The sequence below is a fragment of the Rhinolophus sinicus genome, chromosome 17 (genome assembly GCF_057876585.1).
Source record: "Rhinolophus sinicus isolate RSI-liver-muscle chromosome 17, RSI-T2T, whole genome shotgun sequence".
Lineage (NCBI taxonomy): Eukaryota > Metazoa > Chordata > Mammalia > Chiroptera > Rhinolophidae > Rhinolophus > Rhinolophus sinicus.
The window spans coordinates 155,118,950-155,138,009 of record NC_142517.1 but is presented as its reverse complement, the minus strand read 5'-3'; the positions used below and the strand labels follow the sequence as shown (position 1 = coordinate 155,138,009).

General features: G+C 37.1%; 1 protein-coding gene across 1 annotated transcript in view; it reads left to right on the top strand.

The window, feature by feature from the left end:
• COBLL1 (cordon-bleu WH2 repeat protein like 1) overlaps window positions 1–19,060 on the top strand; it is a 151,326-nt gene that overhangs the window by 86,247 nt on the left and 46,019 nt on the right. The window contains exons 4-5 of the mRNA XM_074337187.2: window positions 8,481–8,669; window positions 18,777–18,978. Coding sequence (XP_074193288.2) covers window positions 8,481–8,669; window positions 18,777–18,978 — 391 coding nt within the window. The remainder of the gene's footprint in view (window positions 1–8,480; window positions 8,670–18,776; window positions 18,979–19,060) is intronic.

Sequence of the window (19,060 nt, the reverse complement as noted above, 5' to 3'; positions counted from 1 at the left end):
CTTGCTAAATAGGACAATTTTCAGCACACAGGCAGCACTCAAGGATTGGCTGTTGTTGATAATGTGATAGTAAAATATAATAGGATACAAGCTGTTTTGTGTGTGTGTCCCCAAGGGGACATAAAGGCATCATATTTAATAAATACTTAGTTTTATGTGAAGAATACCCACTGCCTCTTCATATGGTAAATTATACCAAATGTACTTGAAAGATGATTTCCATTCTTAAAAGTGAAAAGGTAACACAGAATTAGGTTATTCTTTCCTAATAGTAATCATAATCCTCATTGGTCAAGGGAAGCTACAGCCAGGACATCTGAGTTCTGACCCACAGATTGGTCACGTGACCTAAGGAAAATTACTGAACATCTGGGCAAAATGAAGGTTTCTTTCCACTCCAGAATTCAGTCTATCCCAGTTTAATCCCTCATCCTATTTTCCCCCCCACAAATGTGGAGAGGATTTAGAATCTTCCTGAGGATTGACTGTTTTTACCCAGGTGGGTCTCTTCGGACTTACTATATATCTCTGACTGGTCACAAAATATAGTTAGTGTTACAAAACAGTTTGACACGTAGCAACATACCAAGCTCTAACTGTCCTATGAATGCATGGAACTGATATAACCCTCCCTCTCTTCCTCTCTCAATTAAACCAACAAACACGTATAGAATACCCTATCTTGTGCCAGTTAAAATTCTACGTGCTAGCAGAGAATGAGATAGGATAGGTTCCAACATTTATGGAATTTTCATTCTAGAGGCTCAGACCAAATAATAAATAAAGCAGTGAGCAGGATGGTATTAGATAGTGATAGATGTGATGAAGGAAAAATAGGGTTATGTGAAGAGTGTGCTGAGATGAGTGGCACCTCTTTTGAATGGTTAGAGAATATCTCTATGAGGAAGACATATTTGATCTGAAATTTGAATGAGCTCAAGGAGCGGGCAATTTGAAGTTCTGAGGTTAAACTCAATTTGGGCAGAGGAAACAGACATACAAATCCTTCGGATGTAAAGAGCCTGGGTCTGTTTGAAGAAGGAAAAGAATGCCAGTGCGAAGTACACAGGGAGTTGAAATAGTAATGGGAGGGGAGGCTGAGAGGTGGCCGAGGCTAGCTCAGTGGTTTCGTAGACCTTAGCATGCATGGCAATTAATTGGAGGGTTGGCAATGTGGATCACAGAGCCCCACCCCCAGTATTTTTGATCATATAGGTCTGGGTTTAGGGCATAAGAATGTGCATTTCTAACAGGTTCCAAGGTGGTGCTGCTACTGCTCTGAAACAAACTGTGAGACCCACTAAACTAGCTCATCTGGGGCCTTGTAAGCCAAGGAGAGGTATTTGGGTTTTATTCTCAATGTACTGGGCGGCCAGTGAAGAATCCAAGATGTTATGTGATCTGATTAACATATTTAAACTATCACTCTGAGGACTATAGAGAAGAATAGATTTTAAGGGAGGAGGTGAGAAAGAGGAGAGAGCAGTCAGGAGGTTATTGGAGCAGTCCAAGCCCCTGATGTCTTAATTGCCAGGGTGGTAGAGGAGCTGCTGAAAAGAACACTGATTGCAGATATGTTTTAGTGTTAATTAAGATCCCACAAGACTTGATAATGTATTAGAACTAGGAAATAGGGGCAACAAGGAATCAAAATAGGCCTAAGATTTTTGCCTGAGTTAATGGGGTGGTTAGTGTGGTGTCATTTGCAGAGATGGGGAAGTTACTAGGGGAGGTTTGGATAGAATAGGAATTGGGGTTGAAGAGGAGAATCAAGAGTTTTGGTTATGAGATGCTTATGGGACATCAAAATGGAGATGACCATGAGATTAATGGGCATGTAAATCAGAGCTCAATAAATAGGTCAGGGTTTGAGGTGTGAATTTAAGAGTCATCAACTTGTAAATGGTATTTAATGCCATGGAGTTTGATATAACCACGTGCCGGTGAAGACTGTAGAAAGAGAAAAGGAGCCCTGGGGTACGCCAGCATTTAGAATTGAGGCAAAGAGATGAGAGCATTGGAGACTGAAGAATGGCAGTGAAGTAAAAGGAAACTGTGTTGTCACACAGAGAAGCCAAGGGAAGAATATCCCAAGCAAGATTTGGCAGCTGTGAAATATGTTCTTGTTGGAACTTAGGAACTTACTTGAACATGACCAAGATTAGATAGATATTTGTCTATTAGATTTGGACACTCATATAGGTGGTTGGTGACCTTGGCAAGATGAATGTCTGGCAAGAGTTATATGATGCCTTGTGTCTCTCCTTGTTGCCTTTCATTATAGCTTATCTTTTAAAGTGGCTCTGATGTATTCACTCTGATTTGATATTAGGATCGTCAAGAAAAGGGACCTTTTGTTGTTCCTACTAATTGCATTCCCTCAAGCACATAGCACAATGTTATGCCTACCATTGGAGCAAATGTTTAATAAAATATTCTCTTGTTTCATTAAACCCAAAGAGAGACACTGAGAAATTGTTTTGAGGAATTGGCCTACACTTTACAGTTGAAATGCATAAGTTAGGGGCCACCAAGACATTGTCAATTATTTTGAAGGACTGCCTCATCAACACTTACCAAAAAGCATCTTCTGTTTGATAGTCCTCTATCAAAGGCGGCTGTTAAATTTTCTTTTGGTCATTAAAATGTAACATTTAAAAGGCCTATTTTAAGATTTATAATTCCATTATTATATTGTATCTTTAATATTGAAGCTGTAGTTTTGTATAGTACTTTTCTGAGTGAATCTCTAAGAATACTATATAAACACAGCAAACACGTGAGATCCCATTGGACTTCAGTAACTTATTAAGGATGTAAGTATATCTTACATACAATTTAAAGCTGTTTTTTCCCCCCAAAACCAAGAAGAGGTATTTGAGTAGATTTGCTGTTTTTATTCCCTCTTTTCATTTATTTTAAGATATTAATATTGACAAGGATGAACTAATGATTACCATGGACAAATGATTTTTGAAGTGCTTTGTAAATCAAATGATAAAAAGACAAGTAGTAACAGAAGGATACCAACTGAATTCTGCTTTAAAATAAGTTTTGCCGTTTTCTAAATATATTATTGCATAATGTGAAATTGTACCCTAATTTCATTATGAAAATTGAGTGTAATATTGAGATCATTTAATGATAAAGCAGTATTTACTTAAGCAGTAATTTACTGTGGCTTATTATTTTTAAGTCTTGATTAATGAAATTTTGCCCTGACCTAGAGAAGTTTTCTGTCTCAAATGTCTTTTCAGTGTAACCTCTTTTCCACCCATCCTTGTGTGCAATTTGCTATTGTTTAATGTTAAGGGTAAGAGCCTCTGAGGAGTAGCAACTGATAGTCAAACTAGGCCACTGGTGAAGAAGAGTTTATGTGAAAATCGCTTGGGTAAGAAAACAGGCCCAAGCATTCCTGTTTAAAAGGGGAGGGAGGATTTAAATGGCAGTTACTGCGATTTAAAAATATTAATGAAAACTAGTGTTGTTAAGCAGTAAATTATAGTTGTTAATGCATGTTGATGTGTTACCTTTTTTTGGCATTACCAGAATTTCTTACACTTGGGTTAGGTTATAAGCTTTGGTTATATTCACTGTATCTGTGGGTGACATTTAGTTTAATTTTGTTATTGCTTCAAAGCATCTCAACCAAAAGATTAAGAACATTGGCAGAGATGTGAGTAGGTCAAAGGTATGTTAAAAATTTTGCTGGTGAATCAAAGGTCAAATAAGTTAACAAAGTTTTAAAGCTACTTAGAATTCAGGCCAAATGCCGGCCTCTAGCTGGTATTCTTTGCACTAGACTCCATTATGTAGTCAACAAACTTTAAATAGAGAGACGCATTCTTAAGTTTAATGTAAATGGATCACAATTGGGAAGTAACATATAATTGATCTTACAGGCTCTACCTGTCTAAATTCTACTTTTTTTTTTTTAAGAACTGAGTCATGCATGTCTTCTCTTTGAAGTATACCTTGATACCTGTCTGCCGCCACACCCCCACAGAGCTTGTTTCAACTTGCTCTCATTGCTCTGAATTTTCAAGATAACCCATCTGATTTATGACACTACTTCTTCGCTTTGGTTTTGTTTTTTAATTCCTTACACATTGTATCTTCCCTATGGGATTTCTAGGTTAGTGTGGAAAGATCTAGGTCTGATTTAGAGATTCTTTGCAACTTCCCGGCCCAAAGGTGACAAATGCTTTATTTGAAGTAATACTAGAGAACACTGAGATGCTTTTCATTGACGTTCTGTATAAATAATATGCAACTAGTGCTCTGCTTTTCTTTCTTCTTCTTTTTTTTTTTTTTAAGGTAAGCTTATCTCTCGTAATTAGAGATGGGTTTCCATCACAGACTCAAAGACCCTTAGGAAATAAGGCAGTCCCACATATACAGAACATAAAACTGTGAGTCAGAGGAGATACTGCAGTGTGCAGTAGACCCATAAGACATCCCAAGAAGTTGCAACTCAGTCTGGACCTTGAAGGGTATATAATAAGTGTCAAGGCAGAGAGGATGGAGAGGACATTCAAATGGAGACCAGATGAGCAACACCTGGAGATGGGGAAGTGTCCGGAATGATGAAAACAGGGGATGGGAAGATCATGGTGGCAGCAGGACATACCTGTCAGACCTTCATTCTCGGCCATTCCCCTTGAAGCCAAGTCCACTGTGGACAAAGTTGTTCCTGTGGCTTTGTCTCCTTGCCTGTGGCAGTTGGGCTTCTCTATTGGCCTTCCTGATAAAACTCTTATAAAGCCCTCAAGTACCCAGTTATCCCTTGCTAATAAATCTAGCATGTATTTTTCAATACTTTAAAAAAATAAAATGTAATCAATTCTTAGAAAATCCAACACAGGTAATCCTGATCTGAAAAATTCACTTTCTTTTTTGGTGGTAAGAACTTTTTTCCTTCTCAATGATATGCATAGATACGTCATGTTTTGTGGGAAGTATTCATTGAATTCTTTCATTCAATAAATATGAGTGCCTACTATGTGGCAGACATTGTTCCAGAGATTCTGTACATTTGCAAACGTGTGATACAGGGCAGTGGAGACAAGTCCTTATTCTCATGAAATTAGTGACTCTTTAATGGGAGGAGATATAGTAAACAAGGATGTGAGTTGCTGCTAAGCCCTAAGGCAAAAAGTAAAGCAGAGAAATAGAGGTGTGATTTTAAGGTCAGGAGGAGACCCTGTAGAGGGTCCTGAGTCAGGAATGTTCTAGGTGTGTTCAGGACCAGGCAATTGTCATAGGATTGGAGTGCAGTGAGCCTTGGGGGAAAGTGGGAGACAGTTGATTGTGAGGCTAGAGGTAAGGGGGGACAGATTCTAGGACTCTAGATGTTACTCTAGGTGAGGTCAGAAGCCATTGGAGGGTGTGAGAGGAAGTGCAGTGATCTGACTTATGTTTTAGAAGGATCGCTCCAGCTACTAGGCTGGGACATTGAGAATAAAATGCAAAGTGACAGTATTGGGACTAGGGAGACCAGTTAGCAGCTTGAACAGAGGCGTTTGGTGAACAAGGCTGTTGGTAGATTCTAGGTTTATTTATAATACACTATAGAGCTGGCAGAATTTGTCAATGGATCACATTGTATGTGTGTGAGAGGGGATTTTTGGCCCCAGCCACTGAAAGAATTGTGATGTACTGTGCTGGGGATACTTGGAGAGGAAAAGGTTTGGTTTGGATAAGCTGGGGAGAGGAATTGTAAATTCAGTTAAGTTGGAGATTCCAGTTAGTCATCGAAGTCCAGATGTCAGGCATTGGGTTTGCAAATCTGGAGTCAAAGGGAGAGATTCAAGCTGAATATTTGGCATTTAAGATTTTCATCCTGTAGATTTTGTAAAATTCTTGTTAAATATTTATTGTACGAATTTTTAAAAATTTGTTTTTGTTGCTATTAAAAAGAAGGTGTTTTTCTTCCATTATGGTTTCTGACTAGTTTTTGCTTATGTTTACATAGGTTATTGACTTGAGCACATTAACTTTGTACTGAGCCACCTTCCTGAATTGTCTCATTTGTAAAAGTTTTTTAGTTGATTCATTGATTTCTCCTCTCTGAATTCTCTGTGGAATTTTACCAAACTGTTCAATTCTGAGAAGTACCACTTTCTTTCATGGCTCCATTTGCTTTCCTTTGTCTGAAATATCAATTATCTTGTCTTTTCCTGTGAGTTTCTATTAATTCTCCCAAACCCAACTTACGTTTCCCATCTGTAAAACATTTCTGGATTCCTAGGAAAGCTTCCCTTAGTATGAGCTTCAGCTCTACCACCTGCATCTCTGTATTAGAGCAATCGTTAAACTTCATTGTAATTTTGTATATATCAGTCCTTTTGGAGTACAAACCCAAATGGGTAGGATGTGGGTCATGGCTTTATATCCCCAGTGTTTAGCTGAATCTGCCACATGATTGTTATAGGATAAATGTTTATTGAACACCTGACGTGGTCAATTTCTGCATACTAAAAATGTTTGAAAGTGGAGAAAATTTTTATATGGATTTTATAAACTTGTTATATTTATTTTAACACTTTTAAATATTTATTTTTGTAACTATTGTAAAAGAAATCTTTTCTTATGTGCAATATATAATAAAGTGAAATTATACTCCTAAAAATTAAAAGACTATTATTTTAGAAAATTAATATACAATGTAGGAACTTTGCTTCTGTTTTTTTCCGTGATGCTTGAGTGCATAAAGGTGCTTGGATGTGTGAGATCTTAAATTTTAAAAATACTAAATGGCCAGATGTTACATATTTATTTACAAAGAAGCCCTTTTACTTATTTGGATTTGATTTTTGCCTAGGAAATGGGGAGAGGGAGGAATTAGATTTTATATTTTTCTCAGTGGGAGGCAGTATATTTGTTTTTCCAAAGGCAATCAGCCTTTCATAAAGGTAACATTTTCAAAAGCTCTAATTTGTAGCACTTTTAAAAAAAAAATCTAGGCATAATTGAATGTAGTTACTTTATATTTATTTTCATGTTTAATTTTTTTCAAATCAAATCATTGAATTGGTTCATGTGAACCAATTTTCAGGATGTCTACTACCTGTTTCTGTTATAAATCAGTTAAGGGATTGTTCTAATAAATGACAGTGAAATATATTTACTATAATTATTTGTAACATTTTTCATTGAAACAAAAATATGATTTATCAAATAACCAATCACAGATCATTGTTCATTGCTAAGTGCAGTAGGAAATACAACATGCTTCTTTCTTGCAGGGAGCTATAAATGTAGGCGGAGAGCTGAAACTCGTACTCAGAAAAAAAAAGTTACATTTATGGAATCTGTTGTATGTGCTATGTAGGGGGAGACTGTAAGTGGTAGGAGCGCGGGGGAGGGGCGAGGGTAGTTTCAGCTAGACTTTGAAGGATAGATAGCAGGGTTTATCTGGATAGAGAGGCAGAAGGCATTAGATTGGAAACAAATAAAATGAAAGGCACAAAGGGAAGAGCTACTATGAGGTATGAGAATGAGATACTGATCTCCAGCCTGAACCAGTAAGGATTTTATAATTTATCCCGTCAACGAAAATGTTATACTTTCACTTTGCTATAGTGAACACGCTTGAACTGAACTTAATGGAGGCAAATATCAAATTTCTTTGTTATTATGTTTCTTCGTATTACCAAATAATGTAGACATATTGTTGAAAACAAACAAAAGAATGCTGATAAAACAGTTAACATTTTGATGCATTTTTTTTCTGTATGTCAAAAACATATACACACAGGGCCGGCCCGGTGGCTCAGGCGGTTAGAGCTCCGTGCTCCTAACTCCGAAGGCTGCCGGTTCGATTCCCACATGGGCCAGTGGGCTCTCAACCACAAGGTTGCCAGTTCAATTCCTCGAGTCCCGCAAGGGATGGTGGGCTCTGCCCCCTGCAACTAAGATTGAACACGGCACCTTGAGCTGAGCTGCCTCCCGGATGGCTCAGTTGATGGTTGGAGCGCGGGCTCTCAACCACAAGGTTGCCAGTTCAATTCCTCGACTCCCGTAAGGGATGGTGGGCAGCGCCCCCTGCAACTAAAATTGAACACGGCACCTTGAGCTGAGCTGCCGCTGAGCTCCTGGATGGCTCAGTTGGTTGGAGCCTGTCCTCTCAACCACAAGGTTGCCGGTTCGACTCCCGCAAGGGATGGTGGGCTGTGCCCCCTGCAACTAGCAACGGCAACTGGACCTGGAGCTGAGCTGCGCCCTCCACAACTAAGACTGAAAGAACAACAACTTGAAGCTGAACAGAACCCTCCACAACTAAGACTGAAAGGACAACAATTTGACCATTGTTCCCCAATAAAGTCCTGTTCCCCTTCCCCCAATAAAAATCTTTAAAAAAAAAAAAAAAAAAAAAAACATATACACACAGATTTTTTGTTTTTATTAGATTAGATCATATTAGAAAGTTACTTTTAAAATACATATATTTTATTTTCTGTCTTTTGTTTTTATTTTAGGAAAAAAACAAAAGCCAAGGCACCACTTCCTCCCGCTGAGACCAAATACCTTGATGCCGCTTCAGTTAATGATTCTGTAGACTCCTCTGCTTTCGTCATGGAACAGAAAGAAAGCATGGTAGATAAAGACATTGAACTCTCAGTTGTTCTACCTGGGGATGTTATCAAATCTACTACTGTTCATGGAAGGTATGATGGAGCGAATGAAATACCAGAACTACCCTTTCTTCTCTGTCATTGAAACTCTCTGTTGTATACTTCTTGATTTTTTCTTTGACAAAATACTTCATTCATCACTCAGTTTAGCTAACTATTAAAAAAATACTAAAAAGTATTAGAAGTTTTCTAACAATATTTTAATATCAGTACAATGAATTCCATAACCCCAGTGAAGTGACTCTTGAAATTTAGAACTATTTTATATTTTGTTCATCATTTAATATTTTTTAAAAAAACAGTCTTTCCCAGAGGAGCAGTCATCAGTTATATTGATTTTGTAACCACCCGTTTGTAAGTCAAAATTACAAAAGCAAGCCAGTGACCCATAAGAAAACCCTCCCCTTTCTCTCCAAATTACTCTTTTTCTCTTAAGCTGTTTCCCGAAATTTGATTTTCCAGAAGTTACTAACTACTCTTAAAATGTTATGCTTCTTTATGTATCAAAACAGATAAATGTCTGTTAAACTTGCTGGATTTTTCACATCATTGAATGATTTCATTAATTTACTAACAATGTGGATAAGTTAATGGAAATGCAAACTTAAATGTTAACCCAGCAAGAAAAAGTGAAGATGTGATTTAGGAGACTGATATTTTTAATACTTGTATGAAAATTGGAAAGCTTTAATAAAGCCAAGTGTAATTTTCCACTTCATTTTGAAATGGAAAATTATATGAGTTGTATACTGGTTTTATTCCACCTTTTACCTCCAACCACCCGTTTGTTATCAGGAGCCCTGTTTTATAAATTTAAGCTGTTTTGACCTTAGTATAGTGTGTGTGTGTGTGTGTGTGTGTGTGTGTGTGTGTGTGTGTGTGTGTGTGTGTATCAACAGAATAAGGAAGCAACATGTTGGGTATTATATTCTTACAATGTGGTTTTATCTAGAAGAAACTCAACATAACCTTAATCTTAAAATTTATCATTAAGATTATGTGTAGCTTTACAAATTATTGGAAGTACATGAAAATAAAAAATCTCAGCATTAGCAAACAATAGATAGTATTATTCAATTCTCATGAAATTTAAGTAAGTTGGATTTTGCCATTTATTTTGTATTGAAATAGTTTTGGCGATCACACATTGTATCGTATTTATGAGGCTGAGACACCTGTGACGGTCCTGGGTGGGCTTCTGCCTCGGGTGCAGGTAGTCACCTGAGTCGTGTCTCTTCAGGGTGAGGAAGGCATCTTGTACGTTAGAGACAATGGCCATCATATTCAATCTTTGAAATAATACTATTACCCTGGTTTAAAAATAATAATGATGATGGATGTGGCTTGGCACAATAAAGGCAATTCCTTTTATTTTCCCTCAATTCAAAGCAAGTTAAAAGAAAAAGTCAGCATTTTTTTCAGTTCTTCCCTGATGCTGACAAGTAACAATGGTTTCATTATCAGTACTCTGAAAGTTCTTCTTGGATGTACCAGTCATCTGTTTATATTGCCATCTTCTCTGCTATCAGTCTTCTGGGTGCTTCAGATTTTTTTTAACCTCAGTGACTTCAGTATTAGAATTATGGATTTCCTCTCAACCCTGTCTGCCATCTCAATTATTTTAGACTTTTCCACATGCTGCCCTAAGCTAACTTTTCTTCTGTTTCCTTAACTCTGGGAACCTGTATCCGTAGTGCTTCCACTGTCCACCAGGATGGTGGTATCTCAACACTGACAGCTGCCCCATTACCCAGATCTTAGGGTGCCCTCTTTGCACACAACCTTTTTGACGTCTGATTTATGACTGCTCGTCTGTTTGTTGCATTTTTCTTCATATTGGATTCAGCTTGGATTTTCTTCAACTTGGATTCTGCATCAGTCATTTCTCCTATGTTTGTACTTACAGGACCCTAGATTTTCCTCACCCTTTTGACCTTCCAGTATGTTTGCCTCCCAGGTCCTTAAACCTGAGTAATTTTCTATTCATCGGCTTTTTGTTTCTGGGCTGCCAACTCTTGTTGAATTGCCCCAGTTTTCTTATCTATAAAAATGTTTTATAACCAAACTGTTGTTAGGATTAAATGAAATACTATCAGTGCCTGGCACATACTGACTTCTTCCATTTCTTATTCAGAACTTCTTTCCTTAACCCTGAGCTCTCTCCATTTACTCTCTACCCTTAGATTAATGTATAACACCCCTCTGTTTGTGGCACTATTTTGATTAAAACAAACAAACAAAAAGCTTCAGGGACAACAATTCAATACCAAATTGAGGAAGTCCAAGCGACCAAGCCTGGAGACTGGCACACCTTGTTTTCTTCTCCAATATTAAGTAGGCTTTTCCTTCTCCACTCCCCTTGGAATACCTTTAGCTTCAACCCCATGACTCTCTTGTTCTACAGATACTTTACCTTTCCCAGTGCCACACCTTTTGAAAGATTTTCCATGTGCAGTACCCTGCCACCCACATTGTCTCCAGTTAGTTTCCTTAACTGAAGTGACATTTTTCATATAAAGGCTCCTTGATCTCCCCAGAATGAATTATTACGTATGATTTCCAAACTCCTCTGACACTTTATATTATTGATGGTTATAATTTGTTGTCCCATGCTATAATTTATATGTATGCCTTATCTTTTTAAAGAAACCATAAGATCTATGTGGCCATCATTACTTTTCTTCTTAGTGCTTAACACAGTTTGGTGCAATGCAATAGGCATTTAATAAATTCATTACAATGCATATTGTCTCCCTAAACCCTTATATGTAGCTGGAGATAGCAACTTAAATGATGTGCTTTGAGAGACATTTGGATGGGCCCTGGTTGCTTTCCCAGGATCTTTTAAATGAAGATATTTTCTCCAGGTAGATAGCAAGGCCAGAATACCCAAACTGGGAATGTCCCAAATTCGGATTGTTTTTTAAATTTTGTATAGGGCTGGACATTTTTTCTGAGAGTAGAATTCATTTCATACCATTTTTACTAGGGGGTTTGATTTAGGGACTTTGTTCCTAATAGTTTTATCACTCAGGAATGACTCAATTTGCAGATGCTATGACTAATGTTTTTATGTTGTTTATGATTGAAAGTGGTTGTGTGATTCTAAATATCGTAGGAGTTTGATTCTGGATATCTTTGGGGTGATTCGAGATATTTTAGAGTACAATTTAGGATAACTTAAGAGTGTGATTTGGGGTAGCTTGAATGTTGTAGCTATTGTTGGCCTATTGGGTTTTTTTTAAAAAAACTATGTTTAATGATGACAGCAAAAACGTTCAAATAGAAAAATATATTCTATTTCTGAAAAATGTTAGCTATCTAATGTGAAGACCTGTGACATAGATTATAATGTAAATTTCTTCATGGATTTGTTACTAGAATAGGAAAAGTTTCAACAAAATTATATAGAAATTTGGTAGGGGACTAGGGAAGAGTAATTTTACATAAGTTTTAGTACATAGGGGTTTCTTAGATAAATCAGAGGTCCATATGTCACTGTGAAGGGTCTCTAATGTAATTTTTGAGACCATTTTTTCTTAATTCATAAAAATATTCCTTATATGTTATGTTTGTTTTGATAGTATTATCTTTATGCATTTCCTTTGAAGAATAATATTGATATTATACTAAAATAAACTGTTAGAAAACGTACATGATTCATTTAACTTTTTAGATTTATTTTTTTCCAAAATATATTCTTGGGGGAAATTTTTAGAATGTTCCCTCCCCCCTGTCATCTTACGTAACTCATGGAGAGGTATGCTAGAATGTTCCATTTGAGAGAATGTGTATGCACAGCATTATCTTCAGAAAAATGTGCTTACTTGTACATAGATTTTTCACCAAAGAGCTTATTCAGATTAGGGAACACAATAAGGTTGGAGGTGGTACTAGACTTCATGCTCAGGGGAAAACTAAAATCTTGTTATCCTAAATTAGGTTGATAGCCTTGTGCTGGCTTAACAATCTTTTGGTACCAGAACTTAGTGATACTGTCTTTTTAATGACCAGAAGTCACCCCGAGTCTTCGACCTTGGTTTGCAATCCTTTGCTTACATTGAGGGCAGCTGCAGTGCCAGCCTGAAAACTTGGGCATTTCTGTGTATACTAACATCATGTATGATTGGATTGAAGGAAGGAGGCATTAGAATATTTTATGTATACATACTCATACAGGGCACTGTAGTATAGGTATATATATGTCTGTATATATGTGTATATGTGTATCTATATATGTGTGTGTGTGTGGTTCTGGTAGAGTGAAGGAGCATTTTCACCAGATGGAGCAGTTCTGTTCCTTACTAACAGTGAGCATTAAAGGGGACTGCTGTTAGAGACAAGCTGCCTAGGGGCTGTCCCCCTCAGGAAATGTTATACCATACAACAGCATTCGGGGTGGTATCCACCAGTATTGGGAAAAGTTCATTTTTAATGAAAACGAGCTTATAAGCTAAACTGTTACAGACAGACCCTAGAGAGAATAAGGAAATGTGTAGGTACATTTGTACATCACTCTAGGCCCTTACCTTATAGTCACATATCTGCCCAGTATATGGTTATTCCTTGCTGAAGAAGTATTTGTTCACTTTTCCTCTTTTTCTCTGGGACAATTTTAAATAAGTTTCAAATTGGAAAACTTGGTAAAAGACTGCCAGTGACCCTCTTTGTTAGCCTATCAGGGGAGCACCCTGTATGTTACTATGGCCATCCTGGTACACTCTCTCCTATAAGAGGGAAGAGCAGAGTCAACATCCTGTCTAACAGGAGATTTTGCTCTTTTCTGCCCCTACCGTAAATAGGAATTTGTTTTGATTTGAGCAAATCTGCGAATGCCTCGAAAGAAAACACAAATAAAGAAAGCATAGAACTTGAAGTTAGAAATGTCAGGCCCTGTTGTTGACTCCATAGCTTGCTCTGTGACCTCAAGCAAGTCGCCTTAACGGTCTGACCTTTGGCTACAAAATAACCCCAGAGACATGTTGCACATGACGTGTGGTCTGATTTGCCTGTCCAGTATCACCAATTTATAGCAGAGTTAAGACTAACTCTCCCAAGGTTTTGATTGGCACTGGGTAGGTGAGGTAATGAGCTCAAGAACGTTTTACATGGAGTACAGTGCCACCTATTGGAATATAGCAGACTGTGAAAAATGGCAAGATACAAGGTGAATGTGAGTCATTTCTGTAAAACACCCTCCTGAACTCATTATTAAATTAGGTGGGTTAACTAATGTAAGATGCATAAACATCAATAACAATAGGGAATGTTCTCAAAATCCCCATACTATTATTGGTAAATCTAATTGGGTTATTGGTGTGCATTTTCATGGGACAGCTAGAACCATTTCAACTCAACTGTTTTAAAGATTTGTTGAAAATGTGTAAAAAACTTTTTTTGTTAGGTACTGGGGCAGGTTTAAAGAACCATAATAAGGAATAATCTTATTCATAAAGATCAGCCCCTTACCAGGTGCTTGAAATCCATCTATTCATGATAAATACATCCAACAAGCATTCTCATTTTCCTAAGACAGTCCCTGTTTGTACCTGTTTTCCCAGAGTAATTACTAATAGTGCCCCCTTTCACTCTCAGGTGTCCCAGATTGGATGATAAATTAATAGCCACCCTATTGGTAAGTGACTTTGCTTAAATACCTCCAGGGTTTGGAAATTCACCGAGGCAGATGTTATACATCTTGCTGATCTGAAAGCTCTTTGATGAACCGTGACCCACATTTTTGATACCCAATGGGATCTTTACAACACGGAAGTGGAAGTCTTGTATTATCTAGCAGGTACAACTAGGACACTAATGCATGTGTGTCACAAATGCATGAAGGGTCACCAGTGTATTTTGGGGTGGTTTAGTGATGTCATCAATCTATGAAGTACAATTGTAGCAGATAGCAGACAGCCCTTTGCAAACCATCCGCCCCATCCTGCATTCTGACTTGTGGTACTATTCAACTAAATGGTAGCTAAAGGAGTACAGTTTTAAGAGTCAGGACATTCTAATCCTAACGGCTCCCTAATTCTACATATGCTCTTCATCATCTGGTCATCTAACTTCTCTAACCTCAGTTTTCACATTCATTAAGTGGGAGTAGCTTTTGTGGTGTTTGTGGGCTCAAAGGAAGTAATAGCTATGAAATTAATATAAAGCATTGTTATTTATTTGTAAAAAGAAGTAGGAAATCTCACAGAGATATCTCCATTTTCAAGAAGAGTTTGTTTTGTTTTTTTCCAAGAAGAGTTTTTAGACAGTCTTAAAAAAAGTTTTTAGAGAGTCTGCCGACTAGGAAATCATTATTTTACAAGAGAAAAAATACGTAAATAATAGTAACGCAAAGAAGACTCTGTTAAGTAATATAATGAACCAAAATTCAAAGTCATGTGGTGGTTTTTTAGGAGGAAGACACTGTTTCTTATCTGGATGAGGAAGTGATGATCAAGTTTAGTCAATCTCTTTCAACTTATAATGTTTTGGCTCGGGTTTCAGGTGGATTGCTGGCCTGTGCTCCTCTAGCAAACAGGAAAGCAAGCATCCTTCCTGTGGTCATCCCGTGGTCGAACCTGTTAGCCAACTGCTGTTAGGTGCATCAGCTCTGGATAATTATCCTCAAACCAAAACTGTTTTTGGTAGAAACAATTTGGCATCTGGGTGTATAATTCTAAACAACTACACTAAGAGATGATTTTATTTTCCGTGGGTGCACTTCGTGACTAGTTAATCCCCACAGCAGCCCCCCTGGAGGCAGGGTTGGTTTAAATGTTAATGTCCTACTTTTATAGTGTTACAGCTCCTTTATGGCAGAGCTAGGCAGTCAGTAATTCTCACTCTTAGAATCATCTAGGCCAGGGTCATCTCTTCTGTGCTTTTAGTGCCAAAGGCTGAGGTTTCAATTAAATACTTCAAGCATTTGAACTGATCTGAGGCTGTTTTGGCAAAGATCTTAGCTCTACTTAATGCTTATATCCCACTTCTGTGTAAAGATGTCATTCATGGCTTTACACACAACAAGGCTGCTAGTCAAATTTGTTAATTAAACAAACAAACAAATAAACAACAGCTTCACACCTATGTTTTCTTTTTTTTTTTAAAGCATATGAACCTCCTTTCAACAACTTTGTCTTTTTATGTGTCAGATATTGTAGAGATCTCAGTTATACATTGTTTGCTGTGTGTTTGAGTTCATGGATGTTTAAGCAAAATTACCTGACATGATTAATCACTGATTCCTATAAATTCCTCAGTCAATGACATTGACCTCACTGTGTATTAGGTCCTGGAAATAAAGATGGCTAAAAGGTGGTCCTCTTAGAGAGGAGTTCACATCTAGGTATAAATGGGACCCAGATAACATCTTGAGGTTATTGTCTTTAAGGTCTAGAAATAGATAGCCTGAGCCCCTATCCTACTTCTTGTGGAAGATCCAATTCCCCAGGTTTTATATTCTTGGAGCCACTTATGGCTCCAACTTTATCTTATTTTTTGGATGATTTTTCAGTCTCTAACTTTTGAAATTTTCTTTCTTTAATCCTTCCCAAATCTACCAGGACTTTGGTGATAGTTTGTGGGTTACCAGGGAGAGGTTAGCAAGCATATCACATAGCAAATAATTTAAATGAACATTTTAGGCCTCCTGTTGGGTCCTTTCAGCAACCTTGCCACCTTGTGGTATCCCTGGGGTGTGACTACCCATCTTGACCTGCCCCGTTAGTAATTTATGGTCAGATCAGCCTGTGAGGTTGCTTGCAATCACTGAGCTTGCCAGAGTTACTTCATTCTATTGTACAGCAGTGCTCTAGAACCAAGTACATGAAGATGGATTTCCTTTCTGTTTTTTACCTCCCAGAGTCATTTCCTCATATTTACATATCTAGTCCACTTGGAGCTTGCTTTAGTGTAAGACATAAAGTAGATAAGTAACATTTTTCATTAGATAGCTAGTCAATTTTCCCAATATCAGTTCTGAAAATTTCTTTCCCCAGAAATTTGAAATACCATTATCATATGCAGTATGACATTCTCATCTGTATTTATGTCCGTTATAGAACTTTCTAGTCTGTTGCGTTTATCTGGGAATAGGAATATGTTCAAGACAAAATTGACTTCTGTAATTATTGAATAAAGAATTGAACCTAGTATTATAGAATGAAAGAATAAAGTCATCAAGAAGTTCTATGATTTTTAGTTGCCTTTCGAAGAGGCAATTTTATTAGAAAACATTTAGGCAGTGTGGAGTTCAAAAGTCATGATCTATAGCTCCAGTCCATGTGAAACCTTTTTGTCATGAAATCCGGGAGAGTATGCAAAGATTTGTCAATGTAAGAAACATCCAAACCTGTGGAGAATTTTTATAAGAGCTTGTTTGAGCCCGAAATGGTGACAATTGCCAGGAAGCAAGATCTCAAATGCTTCTCAGAATTGAAAATTTTGCAATTTCTTTTATGCATTTGAAATCAAGGAGGGAACATACGAAGGATTACATAAAGGTGGGAGAAAGCAAAGTAGGGATTGGATTACAGGATAGTTAACAGGATTATGTGCTCTCTTGCGGTTGGTTACTGTTATTTCAAAGGTATGTTAACCTAGATGCATAACAACAGTGGACCGGGCTTTGCTACAGACATGGAAACTCCATTTAGGAGAGTGGGGATGAGGTGCATATGAAAACAGATGTACTAAATTGAAAATTGCACCCTAAATGGTGAGATTCCTAGCCTCATTTCCCTGTCAAGTTCCTGAAAGCCAATAGCCAGTTTTATATCTCTAGTCAAGAGACTGGAGAGTTATTTATTGACATTTGTATTTCCCAGTGGGAAAAAAATAGCTGGCCGCCTGATTACCCTCAAGTAAAGTGCATCAACCTGTACCTCAATCCATGAAAATAGGACTTAAATTTTCACAGTATTTCAGTCTTAAATATGAACTAACAGCTAAATATCACTAGAAATTTTAGAAAAGCACATAATACAAAATATTTTTTAGTGGCTTTCTTTAAGGGCTCAATTAAAAAAGACTCAGAGACCACATTGTTCTGTTCATGGTGTGAATGAAAACACAAGTCTGTGCCAACAATTGGAATCTGTGAAAAGGGAAGCAAAAAATTGAGATGTGTCTCTGGATCTCAAGTTCAGTGTGCAATTTCCTATAGAAATAAATTCTGTATTATCATTAGTATTTAAAAGTGAATCACGGTTTGAAATTGTCTCATGCATTTACATGGTTGCTTTCGTTATTGCCCATGAACTTTTCTTTTTCTGTCAAGGACCAGATAGTAAATAGAATTAGGCTTTGTGGGCCATAGAGTCTCAGTCACATCCTACTCAAATCTGCCATTGTTAGCACTAAAGCAGCCCTAATATTATGTGAACAAATGAGCATGACTGTGTTCCAATAAAACTTTATTTACAAAAACAGGCTGTGGGCCCACTTTGACCTGCAGATTATAGTTTGCTGACAATTGGTCTAGTGTAGTATTAGAGTATTAGAGTATACTAATGGCAAAGTTAGGAGCCATTACTCTAATACTCAGTAGAGTATTAGACCTATGAGTGCAGCTATGCCATAACACTTGTACTGTGTCTTCAATTCCTAGAAAATATTAAATACTGTTTGAATGAATTAAGAAATCTGTACTACACTCTTCTTTAGGATTTTGTAGATGCTTAACTATACTTTCTAAAGCCCAAAGGGTGATAGTTCTTAATGCTTTATTATTATGAGAACTTTGGAATATAACCAATTTGTAAGCTAAAAACTGCTAATATTCTAAATAATATTGTGAAGGAGCATCTGCTAAGCTAAGTGACTCCTCTTGGGTAAGGAAAGGAATTTTCCTTCTCCTGAAATATATAATATGAAGACATTTTGGCAGATAAAACATAGGTAATTTTTAAACCAACACTATGGTCCAAGCAAGCTCTTCTGAATACTTCTCAGGACTTTTTAAGTACTACAGTTTTGTCTGCTTAAATATCATGTGGTTAGATTTTAAAGCTGCTTTCACAAATACTATTTTGTAGCCTTGTTTTATCTACTAAAGCAAGAGACCCTAAGAAAATTCTTGAAACAATAACTTTAACAGTTGTTTTATGAAGTTGTTTTACGATCAGTATTACTCTTGTTTTACAGTAAACCTATGATGGACTTGTTGATATTCCTCTGCGCACAGTATCACTTAAATCCATCAAGTTACACAATTGATCTGCTGTCAGCCGAAAAGAACTCCATTAAATTTAAGCCAAACACACCAATAGGCATGTTGGAGGTGGAGAAAGTAATTTTAAAGCCAAAAATTTTGGAAAAGAAAAAACCTACACCTATAATACCAGAGGTAAGAATTTCACTGTAGATTTTGATATTTTATAGAAACAGTTGATACATTTTCTACGAATCTTCTTGAGATTTAGGAAGTA